The sequence below is a fragment of the Brassica oleracea genome, chromosome C3 (assembly GCF_000695525.1).
Source record: "Brassica oleracea var. oleracea cultivar TO1000 chromosome C3, BOL, whole genome shotgun sequence".
NCBI classification, from domain to species: domain Eukaryota; kingdom Viridiplantae; phylum Streptophyta; class Magnoliopsida; order Brassicales; family Brassicaceae; genus Brassica; species Brassica oleracea.
Genome location: NC_027750.1, coordinates 58561595 through 58579295, shown reverse-complemented (window position 1 = coordinate 58579295; position 17701 = coordinate 58561595). Strand labels below are relative to the sequence as shown.

Genomic DNA, 17701 nt, shown 5'->3' with positions numbered 1-17701 from the left:
GATGCGATGAAAGCTGCAAAGAGATGCAAGAATAGAGAGGGAAAGGGAGACGGAGCGAAATCAGAAAACTATGGAACCGTCCTCGAGCTATGAAAGAGAACATAGAAGTTAGAACACCAAAAACTAGATCTTGAAAACCAAAATGAGCAGAGACTACTGACGGTAAGCCAACGACGAGGAATACAAAATCAAAGACGAATAAACTCTGACCCAACCAAGGAGATGCAGTTCCTAACATCAGCTGAAATCTAAGAAAAAAGAGGAGCAGTCAATATTGACTGGAACAGCCTACAATGCCGTGGGAAGCAACCGAACAACTGAAAACTCATAAACTCGATCTGCAACAAATACCATATAATCTCATAGGTGAAGAAGGCAAGAAGAACAAGAGAAAATGTGAGTCTTTTTCCGTCAAGTTTAAAATATGGGGAGAGGGCAAAAAACATCTTAAAAATTATAATTTTCAAAAATATGAAAAAAATATAATACAATTTTGACGATGAAACTGTTAATCTTAGAATCAACAAATGCGTAGATGCAAAGTTATTGAAAATCAATATTAGTTTACGTTAAAGGCTCATTTGACTACTAACAATTACTATACACACAACAACACATTATTCAAAAAAAACAAACGTAAAATATATTAACTTATCACCTACTACATAACACACTAAAAACATCAAATAATGATCTTAACAAATAAAAACGACAACATAATTACATTATCCAAAAAAAATCATGCTCTTAGCAATAATAAAACAATTTCGCGCGGACACCCTTAGTATCTAGTAAAGTAGCCTCGCTAAAATATTGATGATCACAAGTGTTAGTCCAGAACTCTAACGATAAAGTTGAACTCGACGGTCCAAGTCTACCACAAAAATTATCAAAGTTTTCAGTTTCTTATTAATGTGCATGTCCATTCAAGTAGAAAACTCAAACGTCTGAGTTGTTAATGAGAACCATAAGAACACGCACGCAAACATTAATTGAATCAACTAAAAGAAGCAAAAAATGTCTAAGGCAAGTTAAGATGCTATTTCTTGGTATGATCATGACTGCTGCGAAAAGCTGTCCATGTGAATAAGATAGAACCATTTTTCGTATATAGATCCGTGTGCTGCGGAAAAACCAGCGTCATAAAGTCACTGATTGAATTAAATCACTGATTATAACAAAATGGAAACACCCTCTAACATCAAGGGTGACTTTAGGGTCAAGTCTCCCACTATAATTCAAACTAGTATTATTAGCTAGCATGCAAAGTCGTTCAAGTATACAATTCAGACTTAAATTTATAATATCCACACATTTCAACACAGACACACACGCATGAACTGAATAATCTAAAGATAATAAAAATGGCAAAGAAGAGCTGTGTATCAATCCTATGCTTCTTAATCATAATCTTTAGTGCTATATCTGTTTCTGCACAAACATGTGATGAAACTGCTGGAAACTTCAAACCGGATAGTCCATATGCCATGAACCGCCGTCTCATCAACGTTACTCTGGCTTCTAACGTCACGGTTCACGACGGCAACTTCTACGGTTGGATGGGCCTAGACCCGGACATAGTCTACGCCGTGGGGATGTGCTCTCCAGGTGCTGGACCAGAAGCTTGCTCCCAATGTATCCAGGACACCTCAGATAGTTTACTAAAGTCATGTCCCAACCAGACAGACTCTTTCACATGGTTAGGTGAAGAGTTTCTTTGCCTTGTTCACTACTCTCGCAAACCTTTCTCCGGGGTCCTCATCTTGGAGCCATCTAAAGTCCTTTACAATTCCGTGGACATAGAAAAAGAAAACCTGAAGGAATTTGATAGTGTATGGGATGAGTTAATGTCTCGTACGATGACATCGTTGGTGAGAAACAATTTATCTACTCCTACTAGTAAATACTATGAAAATGAAATAGCTCCTGTGCCGGGTTACAAGAACATATCGGTGTTGATGCAATGCACTCCAGATGTTTCTTCGGAGGATTGTAAACTTTGCCTAGAGAAGAGCGTTGACTACTATAAGACATTGCACCATGGGAAGAGAGGTGGCATTGTGTTGCGGCCAAGTTGCTTTTTACGGTGGGAATTATATACGTTTTCTGGTGTTTTTGATCATATTAGAATGCCACCTCCGTCATCACCACCACTGCCTTCACCGCCGCCTTCAAAGACACCTTTTGTCGTCACCAACATGCCTGTGAAAGGCAAGTCCTTTTGGTAACATTTTCAGAGACATTCTTGATTTGATTTTTAATGTATTGTGTAATTATGGTTTTGGTGAATTGGTGGCTTTATGCAGATACAAGTTTATCGGGAGGAATTATCAGTGCTATAGTCATTGTTATTTTATTTTTCATAGTGTTGGTAGCCATAGTCGTTGCTATTTTCAAGAGAAAGAGAAAGCAAAAAATTGATCTTCCAAGTGAGTTTTTTGTTTCTGTTTAAATCCTTAACTGATATTTTAACCTTAAGAAATTTTTTTACGAACTTAATGTTGGTCTTAAAAATAGCGGAATCTGTTCAATTTGATTTAAAGACAATAGAAGCTGCGACCAGCAACTTCTCTGCTAGTAACAAGCTTGGTCAAGGTGGATTTGGTGAGGTTTACAAGGTAACCTCATTTTCTTCTTTCGTAGAGAAACAATGAAATGATGATGCCTTATTTGTGTCTCGAATCAACGGATTTAATAAAATCCCTTTATTATTTAAACATTTTTAGTGGTTAAGAAGATTAAATGGTGTATATTGTTAATAGTTTGGAGGATTAAAAACATGACTATTGCTTTTCAATTGGCTGTTTTTGCATTAATTATTACTTCATCAATCTTACTGATTAGTGTACCCGTTGTATTTGCGTCTCCTGGTGGGTGGTCGAGTAACAAAATGTTGTATTTTCTGGTACATCTTTTATGGATTGGATTATAGTCTTCTTGGTGGTTATCCTTAATTCTTTTATTTACAAGGGTATGCTCATGAATGGAACTGAAGTCGCGGTAAAGAGACTGTCTAAAACATCAAGACAAGGTGAGGTAGAGTTCAAGAATGAGGTAGTTGTTGTTGCAAAGCTTCAGCATAGAAATCTTGTTAAACTTCTGGGATTTTCGCTACAAGGAGAAGAAAAGTTACTTGTCTATGAGTTTATTCCAAACAAAAGCCTTGATTATTTCTTGTTTGGTCAGTTGAACTTAAACTATACTCTTGTTTGTTGTTTTTTCTTCCTGCACATAGCTAATATATATATATGTGATTATGCATGCATGAATATCTAGACCCTAAGAAGAGAATTCAGCTGGACTGGACAATGCGATGCAACATCATTGGTGGGATTACTAGAGGAATTTTATATCTTCATCAAGATTCACGGCTCAAAATCATACACCGTGACCTCAAAGCAAGTAATATTCTCTTAGACTCGGATATGAACCCAAAAATTGCTGATTTTGGAATGGCAAAGATCTTTGGTATGGACCAAAATGTAGCCAATACATCAAGAGTGGTTGGAACCTTGTGAGTATCTACTTTTTTTTGGATCTGGTGAATTTCGATCAAAATCCCTATTGCTGAGAATTTACGTTTATGTTTGCAGTGGTTACATGCCTCCCGAATATGTGACACATGGTCAATTCTCAATAAAATCAGATGTTTATAGCTTTGGAGTATTGATTCTTGAGATCATTAGCGGAAAAAAGAATAGCAGCTTCTACCAGATGGAGGGTCTAGTTAACAACTTAGTCACATATGTGAGCTATAAACTCGTTAGCCCCAAACTTTGGTCGATTCTATAAAATTGTGATGATAGTTCTGAAAATTTATTACACAACCTCTATAGGTATGGAGACTTTGGGAGAACAAATCATTGCATGAACTCATAGATCCCGTTATCAGAGAAGAGAGTAAAAGAGATGAAGTCATTAGATACATTCATATTGGGCTGTTGTGTGTTCAAGAAAATTCTGCAGAACGTCCAACAATGTCTAGGATTCACCAAATGCTCACAACCAGCTCAATTACTCTGGATGTGCCTCTACCACCTGGATTTCTGTTTAGGAATGGACCACAATCAAACCCACTAGCCCAGAGGTTGGAACCGGGTGAACCCACCAGCATGTCTTTTGCTTGTTCGTTAGATGAAGCAACAATCACCGATGTTAGTCCTCGTTAAAAATCCAGCATGTCTGTTTTTGTTGAGGTTGTTTCCACAAATGCTTGTCAGTTGTTTTATATCCTTAGATATGAAAATTAATTAAGCGTCACTACCGGTTTGAAATACTCAATATAGAGAACCCGCTCTGGAAAATTTGCAAGCAACACATAGCTTTAGTATAGTCATATTGGGAACAAAAATGAAAATGTCTACAAGGCTGCAGTTAAGTGGTAGACGAGATTTAGGAACGTGTTAAAACATTCCTCTAGGGTTCGATTCTTCTTTGAAGCAAAATCAAAGCTGTGTGAAAGGTCTAAACTTGAGTTTCGGCTCTTATAATTTATATGGTAGTCCGATAACATGATGGTAATCCGATAACATGCAACTCGACTATTCTTAACATTAGCCGAAAAACATTTCAAACTCTGGTAAATCTTTTGGTGAAAAAAATATACTCTATATCACAAAATGCGTTCTTACCGAAATTGACCGGATCAGCCATGCATATAAAAAATCCCCTTGTTTGAACAAGCAGCTCGGGCCACTGGGGAGAATCATGGCAAACAGTGATCAGATACGTTGACACTGTTTTTTTATGCGTTCAAAAAAAATTCCTCTCACATCGTCCAATCGTTTTCACAATCTTTTAATACTTTAATAATGATGTTTAAATGTTGAGTTGATTACACTAAGAGACACTTTTTGACTTTTTATTACGCCTAGAGACACTTCTTACATGTGACACACTTTGTTGTGGGCCAGCAACAGATTGTGGATAATTTTGCCCTTAATGGAAAGGACAGTTATGGATGGGTGATTTGTGGACGAGTGATGTGTAGTTGGGTGATTTGTGGACGGGTGATGTGTGGATGAATGATGAGTAATGTGTGGATATGTGATGTTAATGTGTTTATAGTAGATAAGTGGACAAACTCTCTGTTTTGATTCCATAAAACTATACAACAATACGTGGACATGGACTCATGTTACTAAAATTATAACATAAAACGTGGACACAGACTCTGTTATCTCCAATACAAACACTTGGCTTCTTCAGCTCAATTGATAAATTATCTGCAGTTAAACTTCAATCAAGATGAGAAAGATATGATATTGTGAGTATGAGCAGAGAGAAAAATTAAAGAAGCGTTTACCTTTTGTCAGAGAGTAATAGATCTTGCATGTCAGAGATTTCTGATCTAAGGAATTTGCGCTTTGTCATGATGTGGATGAATATAATTTTGATTAGAATTGAATTTAGTTCCCGAGATGATGAATGAAATCGAATGAATATTGTCCATCTCCACAACTAGTTTATAATTCTGTTAAGATGTTCATGTCCACAACTAATTTATAATTCTGTTATCTACGCTTTAGTGTCCACGTCCACATTTTGTTTACACATTAATATATATAATATATATATATATGAAAATGGATCTTAAAAGATAGAGAATTTTATATATAGTTTATTATGACAATTATTTTTGTTTAATATATTTTAGAACTTGAGATAAAAGTAAATAAATACACAAAGTAGAATAAGAAAAATAAGAAAATGAAATAAGAAAAGGAGAGAGATTCTCTTTAGTTTAGGGTTATAAGAGTTTTTTTTACAAAAAAAAGTGTGTCTCAAGTTATATGTGTCTTGTAGTGTAATTTGAATGTGAGCAAGTGCATCTAGATGAAATTTTTTTTTAAGGGGGTCTTATTGGACTGAGGGTTTGAGAAAATTCTGGGAGTTTTAGATGTAGTGTAATTTGGATAGAATTTGTAGATTTTGATAAGGATTTGGAAGTTTTTGGTAGGAATTTAAAAGTATGATTTTGGTTTTCTTTTTCTAAGAGACTGGTGATTTGTAAGATTTTTAAAAAATGTTTTTAAAACAAAATAAAACAAGCTAGGTATACCATAAGTTATCACAACCACAGAAGATCATTTCATCGGCTTCATCTCTGTCTATAAAATTTGTATTTTCCCCTGAAGCTTACATATTTATCTCCTCTTGCTCTCTTTTGACCTTACGGCATGACACAGAAACAAAAATCATACACCCACTCTTCTTACATGAAAAAAAATCTTGAATGAAGAATTTCTCATGTCATCATCAATGGTCCAACCTTTAATTATTTTATTCATCACTCTCGCTATCTCTTTCCTGCTGCAAAACAAATTTCATAAGAATAAAAAATAGAGTAGTTGTATCTCTCTTTTTCTCTGAAAGCTTCCATTTTTGAAACCAACAACAACAAAGCTTGATTCATCTTTTTGAATTTTCTGTTTCTTTCAAAAAAATTCTGGGGACAAATATAAAGTGGGTTTTTTTCAGAAAGCAAAACAACTCAGATTCTCCTTTATCCTTCATCAATTTCACGACCACCACCATTAACTATCCAATCCAACACAAACTTCGACCTAGACAGCAAAATCAGTCCAATATTCTCCTAATAATCATGATCATATCAGTCATCTTCTTCATCTCCGGTTTATTCCTGTTTACACCACCGGAAGAGACAAAGGAGATTACTTCGACAAAGGGACTGAAAGTTGTATCTATTGTTCTCCAAGAATAAAAAGAAAAAGAAATTAGGTCGAAAGTTAATAAAAAGAAAACCTGTGAATTTTTTTCAAATACCACCTCACACGATGGAATTTCTGTTCACACAATTTTAACTACAAATCATTTTCAAATACTTCCCAAATACTTTCTGAGTTGTTTTATAAATGAAATCCTTCTTTTCTAATAAGGGTGGATTTGATAGAGTTTGTATAAATGATAGATCCAATGTTTTTAAATCCGACCCGGACACTGAACCGACGACTTACCAGGTCGCTGGGTCACTGGGTCGACCGCGGACGAACCGCGGGTCAATAAATAAATTAATTTTATTATATAATAATATATCAGCTATGTAAATAAAAATATAGAAACTAAAGTTTAATATTTTCTAAATGTTTTTATAAACGTAAAATAATAGTTTGGATATGTATATTTTTATGTTTAATAACATTCAGAAAATACTTAACTTTCATTTCTATATTTTTATTTTCATTTGATATACAAAATATCAAAAAATAATTTAGACTATTTATAATTTTGTCTAACAAGGTAAGAGTTATGACATCTAAAAAAATCAAGACATAAAATTTATAAATATTTAAATGTTTAATGTGAATAATAAATTAAATTTCAAATACAAAATAAACCAAAAGTAAAAAATCATTATAATAAATTATCAATAACGGAAATAAATAAACACCAAATCACATCAACTAGTTTTGGTTCTCTCTACCATCGTTCACTTTATTTTCTTCAAGTGACATAGTAAAATCTTCATTAAAATCTAAAAATCACAAATATAAAACTGAAAAGGAAAAACCTAACTTTTTTTTGTCACTATATAATTTCTTAATTAGAAATTTAGAATATAAAATATAATCTAAAAACATAATTAAAATTAAAAAAGAAGTAAAAATTATTTATTGGTTCAACCAGTGGTTCAACCGGTATCGGGTTCCGGGTTCTACTGGGTTTTTGTGGGTTTTTGCGGGTTTCTAAATATTGGGTTTTTCACAAAACCCAAACCGGATTTTTTCTGGGTTGCCGGGTTTACCGGTTCAACCGCGGATCCGGGTCGGGTTTCAAAACACTGGATAGATCCAATAAGCAAGGATTTAAGATAACTTTTGTAAATACTAAAACCAATAAGGTGAGATTTGGACAAAAAACAAAATCCTACCAAATAACCAATTCAATAAGCCGCCCCCGCCCCCCCTAAATGTTTAGCTGTTTATTTGTTACTTATCTGGTAAGTCAGTAAACGGTACGTCCTAGTCATACAAAGTCTCCGCGCCTAGCAGAATAGTCTCCAACCTTTTTAATTTTTTATATATTCAAGTCCAGTTTGCTTTTCTTTCTACTAATAAATAGATAAATACAGTAGACGTCAAAGAAGAAGACTGATATTTTAATTCTCTCATTTTCTAATTCACATTATTATTTCTATAATTGAAATAGTTAATTAGCTGTTTTCTTTTAATTAAACAATAAAAGTTGATGTTATTCTTGGAGTTGACTTTTGACTTACAAGAAGTTGGAGATGGTCTTAACTTCAGACTGGCTAGCTGATCTGATTTTTATCATTGTTACTCATAAACCCAATGAAGGAAAGAGAAAAAGAAAGAAAAAAACCACAGAAGAAATTATAAGTTGGATAATGCCTGGTTATACCTCATTAAACTCTCTCTTCCTGCTCGCCTTCTTCATTACATACCTGAGGGCTTCTGCACAATTACAAGACCCGACTTATGTCAGCCAACAATGTACTAACAGAATATCAAGAAACGCAACTTACTTCTTCAATCTCCAAACCCTTTTGACCTCTCTTTCTTCCAACACTGCTTTCTTCTCCATAGGATCACAGAGCCTCACAAAGGGTCAAAACGATGACATGGTATTCGGACTCTATCTCTGCAAAGGAGACCTCTCGCCTGAAGCTTGCCGTGACTGCGTCCTATTTGCCACGAAAGATGCTCCGACTCGATGTCCAGGAGGGAAAGAGTTCTTGATTCAGTATGATGAGTGCATGCTTGGATACTCTGACCGGAATATATTCAGTGATGCTGTAACCACAACTAGAATAATCACTTGGAACCCTCAAAAGTTTACAGAAAACCAAGACCTGTCCGACCGGTTCAACGATGCAGTGGTTGCTCTGATTAACAAGTCTGCAATGGAAGCAGCTAATAGCACAACGAAGAAGTTTGCGGCTAACAAGACAAACTTCACTTCGTCCCGGACCATTTACACTTCGGTTCAGTGCAATCCTGAACTGTCAGGTGAAGATTGTGTAACCTGTCTGCAAAGGTCCATCAAGGATTTTTATTTCAACAGTGTTGGAGGAAGAGTTCTTGTCCCGAGTTGTATCTCACGGTACGAGCTCTATCCTTTCTACAATGAAACCTTTGTGACAAGTCTCTCTCCGCCGGTAAATAGTCCTCCCCTGGTTTCAGGTCCTCCTTTGCCGCCTGGTAAAAAAATCTCTATGAATATTTCATTTAGTTCGGGTTGTGACATTCAAGATTCTGGAAACCATGTGTCATGTCTGATGTAATACTTTGGCAGGTAAAGGAAGAGATTGGACGGTGATAATCTTAGCAATTTGTGTGCCGTTCTTTGTCTTTGTTCTTTTTCTTGTGGCTGTTCTAAGCTACCGTGTAACAAAGAGAGTGAAGAAGACTTATGACTCTACAGCTGCAGATGATGGTAAGGATTCGAAATATATTTGTTTGTGCTGCTTAGAGTTTTATAGAGATTATTAATTTTCTTGCAGAAGGGGACGACATTACAACTGCAGGCTCACTGCAGTTTGATTTTAAGGTCATTGAAGCTGCGACAGATAAGTTTTCGATAAGTAACAAACTCGGTCAAGGTGGGTTTGGAAAAGTCTACAAGGTATAACTATTTCATTGAGCTTCTTGATTTATTTGATGTAATATTAGTAATGAATCTAACTCACACTCAAAAACTAACTCAAGAGTAGAAAATTACCATATAGCATATATATTTCCCGAATATCACTTTTGTTCCCATATGGAACTCTCTGTCTTCTTGAGATGTGGAAACATCCCAAACCCACCATCTTGGAAATACCACAACAAAATAACAATTTATACATGCTACATAAATAAAAAACTTTTTAGGTGAGAGATCATTTGTTGAGGCAAACCTTATTCTAATACCATATTAGAAAGGAGTCAAACTCACACCTAAAATCAGTGAAGGATTACAGCATCACTTATACGTTAACCAAAGATCACTATTGTTCCTGATATGGGAATCTCTAATAGAAGAGATTTAAATAAGGTGTGGTTAATTAAGTGTAGTTCACTATCTTTTTAGGGGACACTTCCTAATGGGCTACAAGTTGCCGTGAAGAGACTTTCAAAAACATCAGGACAAGGCGAGAAAGAGTTCAAGAATGAGGTCCTTCTTGTGGCAAAGCTTCAGCACAGAAACCTAGTCAAGCTTCTTGGGTTTTGTTTGGAGAGAGAAGAGAAGATACTTGTCTACGAGTTTGTGTCTAACAAAAGTCTTGACTATTTCCTGTTTGGTAAAGTTAAACCAATGCTTAGCCAAAAATATGTCGTTTTGAACCAATGTTTGACATGCTAACTATGTATATGCACAGACTCTAGTAAGCATAGCCAGCTGGATTGGAATACACGGTACAAGATTATTAGAGGAATAGCTAGAGGGATTCTATATCTCCATCAAGATTCACGACTCACAATCATACATCGTGACCTCAAAGTGGGCAACATCCTCTTGGACGCTGATATGAACCCAAAAGTTGCAGATTTTGGAATGGCTAGAATATTTGAAATGGACCAAACCGAAGCCAATACGAGAAGAGTAGTTGGAACCTAGTAATTTTTGCTCTTTCCATCTACTCAGTGCATATAATGTTATCATCGTTCTATTAACTCAAACTTTTATATACCATTTCAGTGGTTACATGTCTCCCGAGTATGCCATGTACGGCCAGTTCTCAATGAAATCAGATGTATATAGCTTTGGAGTCTTAGTTCTTGAGATTATAGGCGGAAGGAAGAACAGCAGCCTCTATCAGATGGATGGTAGTGTTTGCAACTTGGTTACATATGTAAGTCTAGATAGTTATAATCTAAAGAAATAAATTATATTTAATTTAATTTGAAGTCTTACAATGTTTAATAGACCTGGAGGCTATGGAGCAAGGGGTCTCCATTAGAGCTCGTGGATATGTCTTTTGGAGATAACTATCAAAGAAACGAAATAAGTAGATGCATCCATATCGCTTTATTATGTGTCCAAGAAGATACTGGAGATCGTCCAACCATGTCAGGGATAGTTCAAATGCTTACTACTAGCTCTATCTCCCTTGCAGTGCCTAGACCACCTGGACTTTTCTTTAAGAGTAATCAGGAACAAACAGGTCCATCAATGGATAAGTCTGTTCTCTGTTCCATTGATGATGCACCGATTACTTCCGTAACTCCTCGTTAAAGACAAGCTCGTTTCATAAACCAAAAATCATGTCAGTCCCAAAATCTACTGTTTTTGGGTTCATTTCAGAATATAGGTGAACGTTACTTCCTTTGGTGTCACGTTTATGATTTATAAGCCATGAATCTTTGATCAGGATGAAAAAATCCTGGAGGAATCCCTCCAATTATATTGTCTAGTTCACCTGGTCCCTAATTTTGAATGGTCTGGATATAAATGTGTAGAAAATTTACAACCGGTCACATCAATGTCTGTTGCGTTGACTCGTGTGATGACTTTTCTTGAGTCAACCGTAGGTTGTTGCAATTATTTGGAGGAACAAAACAAAAATGATTCCATGAGGAACACAACCCAAGTCGTGAAATCTCGAGAAAGATTGGATTGAAGAATATGTTGTGTGGTTACTTAACAAGATGCATCAAAAGATGAGCTAATAGCAAACACCACCGAAGTTCAAACATGTAAAAATTGCTAATTTTATCTGTGAATCCGACTCTTTGGCACGGATCCAACAACCTTATCCTTAACGAAGTACGTCATAGTCTAGCTACGGTTAACTGTATTAATTTCAACTCAATCAAAGACTCTTAAACCAACCAAATATTGAACTGGAGACTTGGGAGAGGCCGCGCGAACGCAGGCTTCCATTCCCACAAATAATGACGCAGGCTCTCCCACTTGGGGAGACCTTAAGCTAAGCACCCTTCCATTATGTCAATGGAAGTCACTAGCTTAGGCAACTCTTCTTCATGATCAAGAGTCGACCCCGTACAGGTAAGTATCTTTCAAAATCGACAATCTTCTTGTTTTATACTACGCTAAATATGAGTGTCTTATAGTTACGCTTCCGATGCGGGATGTACGCCATGAAGTCATTATTTATCTTCAAGTCAGGGTTTCGTTGTTTTGTTTCATACCTTATAGGCCTCAACTAAAGAAGACCTTCCTCAGTGACTAATATATGACCCAAATATACATTTGACTATATTCTACTCTTGTCCTCGTACTCATCGTCATGATTTGTGTCTTAGCTAAACATTCTAAATCAATCAGTAGAACATGTCAGACCATCTCTAAGGAATCACTCTATCTTTTACTTTAATGAATCACTCTATCTTTTACTTGTAACTCTATAATATAGTTGAATTATATTTTATTAGTATTCTATTTTAAAGTGAAAAATAGATTGATAAACAAAACAAACACTACAAGAAAACAGCGGTATTCTGACGGACATTCCGACGGAAAATGAAATCCTCGGAATATACCGAGGAATTTCCGAGGAAATTCCGAGGAAACAAAAAATTGGGGTTCCTCGGAATTTCCTCGAAATATACTGACGGAATTCCGAGGAAACCTCAGTCCGTCGGAATATTCCGAGGAAATTCCGAGGAACAATGTGTTCCTCGGAAAAAACCGATGAATTCCGAGGAAATATTATAGCCGTTGGAGAGCCGTTGGGGGATTTTACAAAATTCCGAGGAAATTCCGACGAACTAGCCTTTTCCGTCGGAATTCCGTCGGAATTTCCTCGGTATGTCGGCAGGATTTAAACTATAAATACAAGCACTCCTCTTCCTCTTCTTTCACTCCATATCTTCATCCTCCCTCTTACTCTATTTACACACGAATTTGATTCATAAAAAATATGTCTTCTTCAAATTATTTCCGTTCTTGGATCGATCGACCTCATTTGGATCCGAACACGAGATTGCTTACGGAAGAATACCAACGAGGTATAACCAAATTCTTGGGGTTAGTTCACCGACAACCGGAAGCAAAAACAAGTATGTTAAGATGTCCTTGCTCTAATTGTAAAAATAGAAAGGTTATTAAAGAGTGGGATGTTTGGACTCATCTATATTTGAGTGGGTTTACACGAAGTTACAAAATTTGGTATCATCATGGGGAAACTGATTATGAACATGGTAGTACTAGCGAACCTCAGCCAGCGGTTAGATTAGAAGAACCAATTAGAACAGATGTAGATTATGGTGTAGGTACTGAGCAGATGGTAAATGATCATTTTAGAGGGGAAGATTTACCCAATGCACAAGCTAGGAGATTTTATGATATGTTGGATGCTGGAAAGCAACCATTGTACGAAGGTTGCAGAGATGGTCATTCAGCTTTATCATCTGCTACAAGATTGATGGGCATTAAAACAGATTATAATTTGGCTGAAGACTGTGTGGATGCGATTGCTGATTTTGTAAAAAGTATTCTACCCGAGGATAATGTAGCTCCTGGTTCATACTACGAGGTTCAGAAACTCGTAGCTGGTCTTGGTTTATCGTATCAGGTAATAGATGTATGCAGCGACAACTGCATGATTTATTGGAGGGCGGATGAACAGCGGGTTACATGCAAATTTTGTGGAAAGCCTCATTATAAAGATACGAGTGGAAGAGTTCCAGTGCCATATAAAAGGATGTGGTATTTACCTTTGACGGAAAGGTTGCAGAGGTTGTATCTATCTGAACGCACAGCGCAACCAATGAGATGGCATGCGGAGCACTCAACAGATGGTGAGATCAGACATCCTTCAGATGCAAAAGCGTGGAAGCATTTCCAATCAAAGTATCCCGACTTTGCGTATGAAAGAAGAAATGTCTACCTTGGATTATGTACTGATGGTTTCAGTCCGTTTGGCAAGAGTGGAAGACAATATTCTCTATGGCCCGTCATTCTTACACCATACAACCTCCCCCCAAACTTGTGCTTGCGACGAGAGTTTTTGTTTCTCTCGATTCTCGTTCCCGGACCAGAGCATCCTAAGAGATCACTTGATGTGTTTCTTCAGCCACTAATATATGAGTTGCAACAACTATGGGCTCAAGGTGCTGAAACATACGATGTTTCGTGTAAAGAAAACTTTCAAATGCGGACAGTACTAATGTGGACAATAAGTGATTTTCCAGCATATGATATGTTGTCTGGATGGACAACGCATGGAAGGATATCATGTCCATATTGTCAAGATAACACTGATGCTTTCCAACTAAAACACGGAAGGAAAACGTGTTGGTTTGACTGTCACAGGAGATTCCTACCACCTGATCATCCATATCGTAGGAGTAGGAATTTGTTTACGAAGAACAAGAGGGTGTTTGACAGTCCACCTCCGGAAATTTGTGGGAAAGATTTGAAGATACAACTAAGAGATTTTGGTGCAGAAAGGACGCCAGAAGTCGGTGGACATGAGCGTTTTCCGGTAGATGCTGTTGGAGAACTACATAACTGGCACAAAAAAAGTATTTTCTGGGATCTGCCATACTGGGAGGATCATCTGCTAAGGCATAATTTAGATGTCATGCATATTGAGAAGAACTTTTTTGACAATCTCATGAACACGATCCTTAATGTTCAAGGTAAAACAAAGGATAATTTGAAGTCAAGACTGGATTTAGTCGATATATGTGCTCGTTCAGAACTTCATGTTGATGAAAATGGTAGGGCTCCTTTTCCCATATACCGACTTGATGCAGAGGGAAAAGATGCGTTCTTTGATTGGATTTCAAACGATGTGGAATTTCCAGACGGTTACGCATCAAATTTGCGTAACTGTATCGACAGAAAGGAAGGAAAGTTTACTGGCTTGAAAAACCACGATTGCCATGTAATGATGCAGCGCCTCCTTCCGTTCGCCTTCAAGGAACTATTACCACAAAATGTTCATGAAGCAATTGCAGGGATAAGTGGTTTCTTCCGCGATTTATGCACGAGATCAGTGACTCTTGAAGGTATTGAAAATTTGAAGACTAACATAGCCGTGATTCAGTGCAACCTTGAGAAGATATTTCCTCCCTCATTTTTTGATGTTATGGAGCATCTTGTTATTCACCTGGCAAGAGAATTGGAACTTGGTGGTCCTGTGCAGTATAGATGGATGTATCTGTATGAGCGGTATATGTTCCATTTGAAGAAGATGGTGAAAAATTTAAGTAGGGTGGAAGGTTCTATAGTCGCACAGATGATCAATGAAGAAACTTCAAACTTTGCCGAGTACTACTTTCCAGCAGAAGTTCAGACCAAAAACAGAAGACCTGCTCGGCATGATGATAGAGGCGAACGGGCAACATATCATGTTACGGTTCCAGACATTTTCACAGACGTTGGACGACTTAGCGGAAAACCAAAGGACCGTCGACTTACTGAGCAGGAGCGCAGTAATTTGCAAACATATTTGCTCACCAACTGCGAAGACGTTCTTCAATATGAGAGGTAAATAAATGAGCTTACAAATTTTTATTTTAACAAGTTGAAATTTAAATCTTAATTAATTACATTATTGTCATCATATACAGGATTTTCATGGCAGAAAAGCGGTTCGAGTATAGATACGCCACAGAGGACGAACTAGAAGAAATGAAGCAGAGAGAATTTACTGGATGGATGTTTACTTATGTGAGTGCTTTAAACAAATTAAAATATATTTTATCACATATTTATACTAATTCACATTTATTGATATAACATATATATATATGTGCTATTAATAGGTGTCTGCTGGTTTGGCCAGAGGTGAAACATTTGACGATTGGATACGTGAGATGGTCGTTGGACCAAACTTTGTTGTGAAGTCATATCCGAGATTTTGTACTCGAGGATATGCATTCACAACTCAGAAGAGGAGACGTTCGAGTACGACTTATGATGATGGCGTTTGTTCTGCATCAGGAGATGATGTATACTACGGACACATACATGAGATTTTGGAAATCAAGTATTTGGGCATGGTTGGATTGCGCTGTACTGTTTTCTATTGTGATTGGCACGACAACACCCCAGATCGAGGTGTGAGAACAGATGCATTTGGTGTTACATCAGTAAATTCGAGGCGAAAGCTGCAATATTATGATCCTTTCATTCTTGCTTCCCAGGCCGATCAGGTAATTAAATGTTAATTATTCAGAATGATTCATCATCATGTGTATTAATTTATAATTTTTCTAAATGTTACAGGTTTGTTATATCAAGTACCCCCGGGTAAGGAACAGAGATGATCCATGGGTTACTGTTACAAGACTCAACCCGAGAGGCCGAGTTCAGGGAAGTTCTGAGCTGGAAGACCCACTACAACCAAGCACATCCGGCAACTGTAGTGCAGCAGAAAATTTAGCTGGAGTTGGCCTTGTAGTCGATTTAACCGACTTTGGAGAGGAAGCCGTCGTTCACGTAGAGGATGAACCAGTAATTGGAGAGTTTCACCAAGATCCAGATTCAGATTCATCTAGTGATGATGACTCGGAAACAGAATATCATTGATTTTTTTTATTTTTTTTAAAGAAATACCGAGGAAATTCCGAGGAACACTTGATATAACCTCTTTCCTCGAATAATAGTTATTTGGTTTATCTAGCAAGGCAAAGCTGAATACGAATTAAAAACTACTCAGAACACAACCAAATAAAACGAAGAAACCATGTAAAAGAAATACAAACTCATAATTAAGAAACCCAAAAAAAAACTCAGTTCAAAATTAACAGAAAATAAGACCATAAAACGTTAGAATAGAAAAGAAAATAAAATAGCCGGTGATAGCTCCTACTCCTCGTCTCCTGCTCCAGATGTTCCGCATCATTGGGTCTCTTGGACCTCTTTCTTACCCTGTGTGTACCACTCGAACCCGAACCAGAGCTGGATGGAGAGTTGTCCCGATGAACTACATCATCCTTTTGGCAACGACACGGCCTGATACGTGAAATGGCAGCCCAGATCTTGTGTAGCATGTCGTTGTTTGTCTTTATGCTCTGATCTCTCCAATGTTGTTGCTGGCGCGAAGTGGCGTTCGGTGGAAGCTCTTGCAGCTTGTACTGGCTGGAGTCTGATGGGAGTAGCTGATGGGGTTGTGAATCATCTGGAATGGCTTGTGCAGCCTCATCTTCTCCTTCTTCATCAACCACGCCCTTGCCTTTGGTCTGATATTTTGGCGTGAAGAAGGATGGCTTGTCTACTAGTGCGGTAGCAGGGGGTAGGAACTCAACTGCAGCCTCTGAAAGTAGAGAAGTGAGACCGATCTGAGGTAGGTGGCAGTAGAGTGTTTTCTTCGCTCGGTCCTGGAATACGTAGACGTAAGGACCATCCCGATCGATCCTCGAGTGGGGACCAGCTATGAACTCCTTACTTACTAGAGAAATGACATCCAGGTAGTTCCAAGCAATGTTGTTCGATCTGTCCAGTGCTACCTCCTGGTTCTTGCAGTCTACACCCACATGTCTAAGGATCCGAGTAATCACTGCACCAAATCCACATGCATTGCTCTTGGATTTGGTTACTTTCCCCTTGTATCCTGCTAAGTTTGCGGCCAGCACCGCTCCCATGTTGAAGGCAGTAGCAGGTGGGAATGTAGAGTTTCCAAATGCCGGTAGCAAATGCCTCACACCTTGGTACAGGAGGCACAACTCCCATTGCGTGACTGATGCGGCTGTGGTTGTCCCGTATAGCAATGAGCCAATGAGGCGTGTCGCATATCTCAGTACTGGGCTCCGGATAAGTGACT

The 17701-nt window shown here is 37.5% G+C and overlaps 2 protein-coding genes across 3 annotated transcripts; both read left to right on the top strand.

Moving 5' to 3' along the window:
• Window positions 1-1364: 1364 nt before the first annotated feature.
• Window positions 1365-4169, top strand: LOC106332732 (cysteine-rich receptor-like protein kinase 17). Its single transcript, XM_013771223.1, has 7 exons — window positions 1365-2215; window positions 2314-2429; window positions 2518-2618; window positions 2971-3181; window positions 3277-3514; window positions 3594-3747; window positions 3837-4169. Exons 1-7 carry the CDS (start codon window positions 1365-1367, stop codon window positions 4167-4169), a joined length of 2004 nt encoding a protein of 667 aa, XP_013626677.1.
• A 4154-nt stretch (window positions 4170-8323) lies between these two features.
• Window positions 8324-11286, top strand: LOC106332297 (cysteine-rich receptor-like protein kinase 5). 2 transcript variants are annotated; one of them, XM_013770769.1, is made up of 7 exons: window positions 8324-9182; window positions 9277-9417; window positions 9485-9606; window positions 10054-10264; window positions 10343-10580; window positions 10663-10816; window positions 10891-11286. In XM_013770769.1, exons 1-7 carry the CDS (start codon window positions 8369-8371, stop codon window positions 11197-11199), a joined length of 1989 nt encoding a protein of 662 aa, XP_013626223.1. In that variant the 5' UTR covers window positions 8324-8368; the 3' UTR covers window positions 11200-11286. The 2 variants fall into 2 exon arrangements, with proteins under 2 accessions (XP_013626223.1, XP_013626222.1); XM_013770768.1 differs by having other exon boundaries at window positions 9464-9606.
• The last annotated feature ends 6415 nt before the right edge of the window (window positions 11287-17701 follow it).

Coding starts and splice junctions, on each gene's coding strand:
- LOC106332297 (XM_013770768.1), top strand. CDS start 8,369: ATGCCTGGTTATACCTCATTAAACTCTCTCTTCCTGCTCGCCTTCTTC. Junction 9,607..10,053: donor GGTTTGGAAAAGTCTACAAG/GTATAACTATTT, acceptor CTATCTTTTTAG/GGGACACTTCCTAATGGGCT. Junction 10,817..10,890: donor TTTGCAACTTGGTTACATAT/GTAAGTCTAGAT, acceptor AATGTTTAATAG/ACCTGGAGGCTATGGAGCAA.
- LOC106332732 (XM_013771223.1), top strand. CDS start 1,365: ATGGCAAAGAAGAGCTGTGTATCAATCCTATGCTTCTTAATCATAATC. Junction 2,430..2,517: donor GCAAAAAATTGATCTTCCAA/GTGAGTTTTTTG, acceptor TCTTAAAAATAG/CGGAATCTGTTCAATTTGAT. Junction 3,748..3,836: donor TTAACAACTTAGTCACATAT/GTGAGCTATAAA, acceptor CAACCTCTATAG/GTATGGAGACTTTGGGAGAA.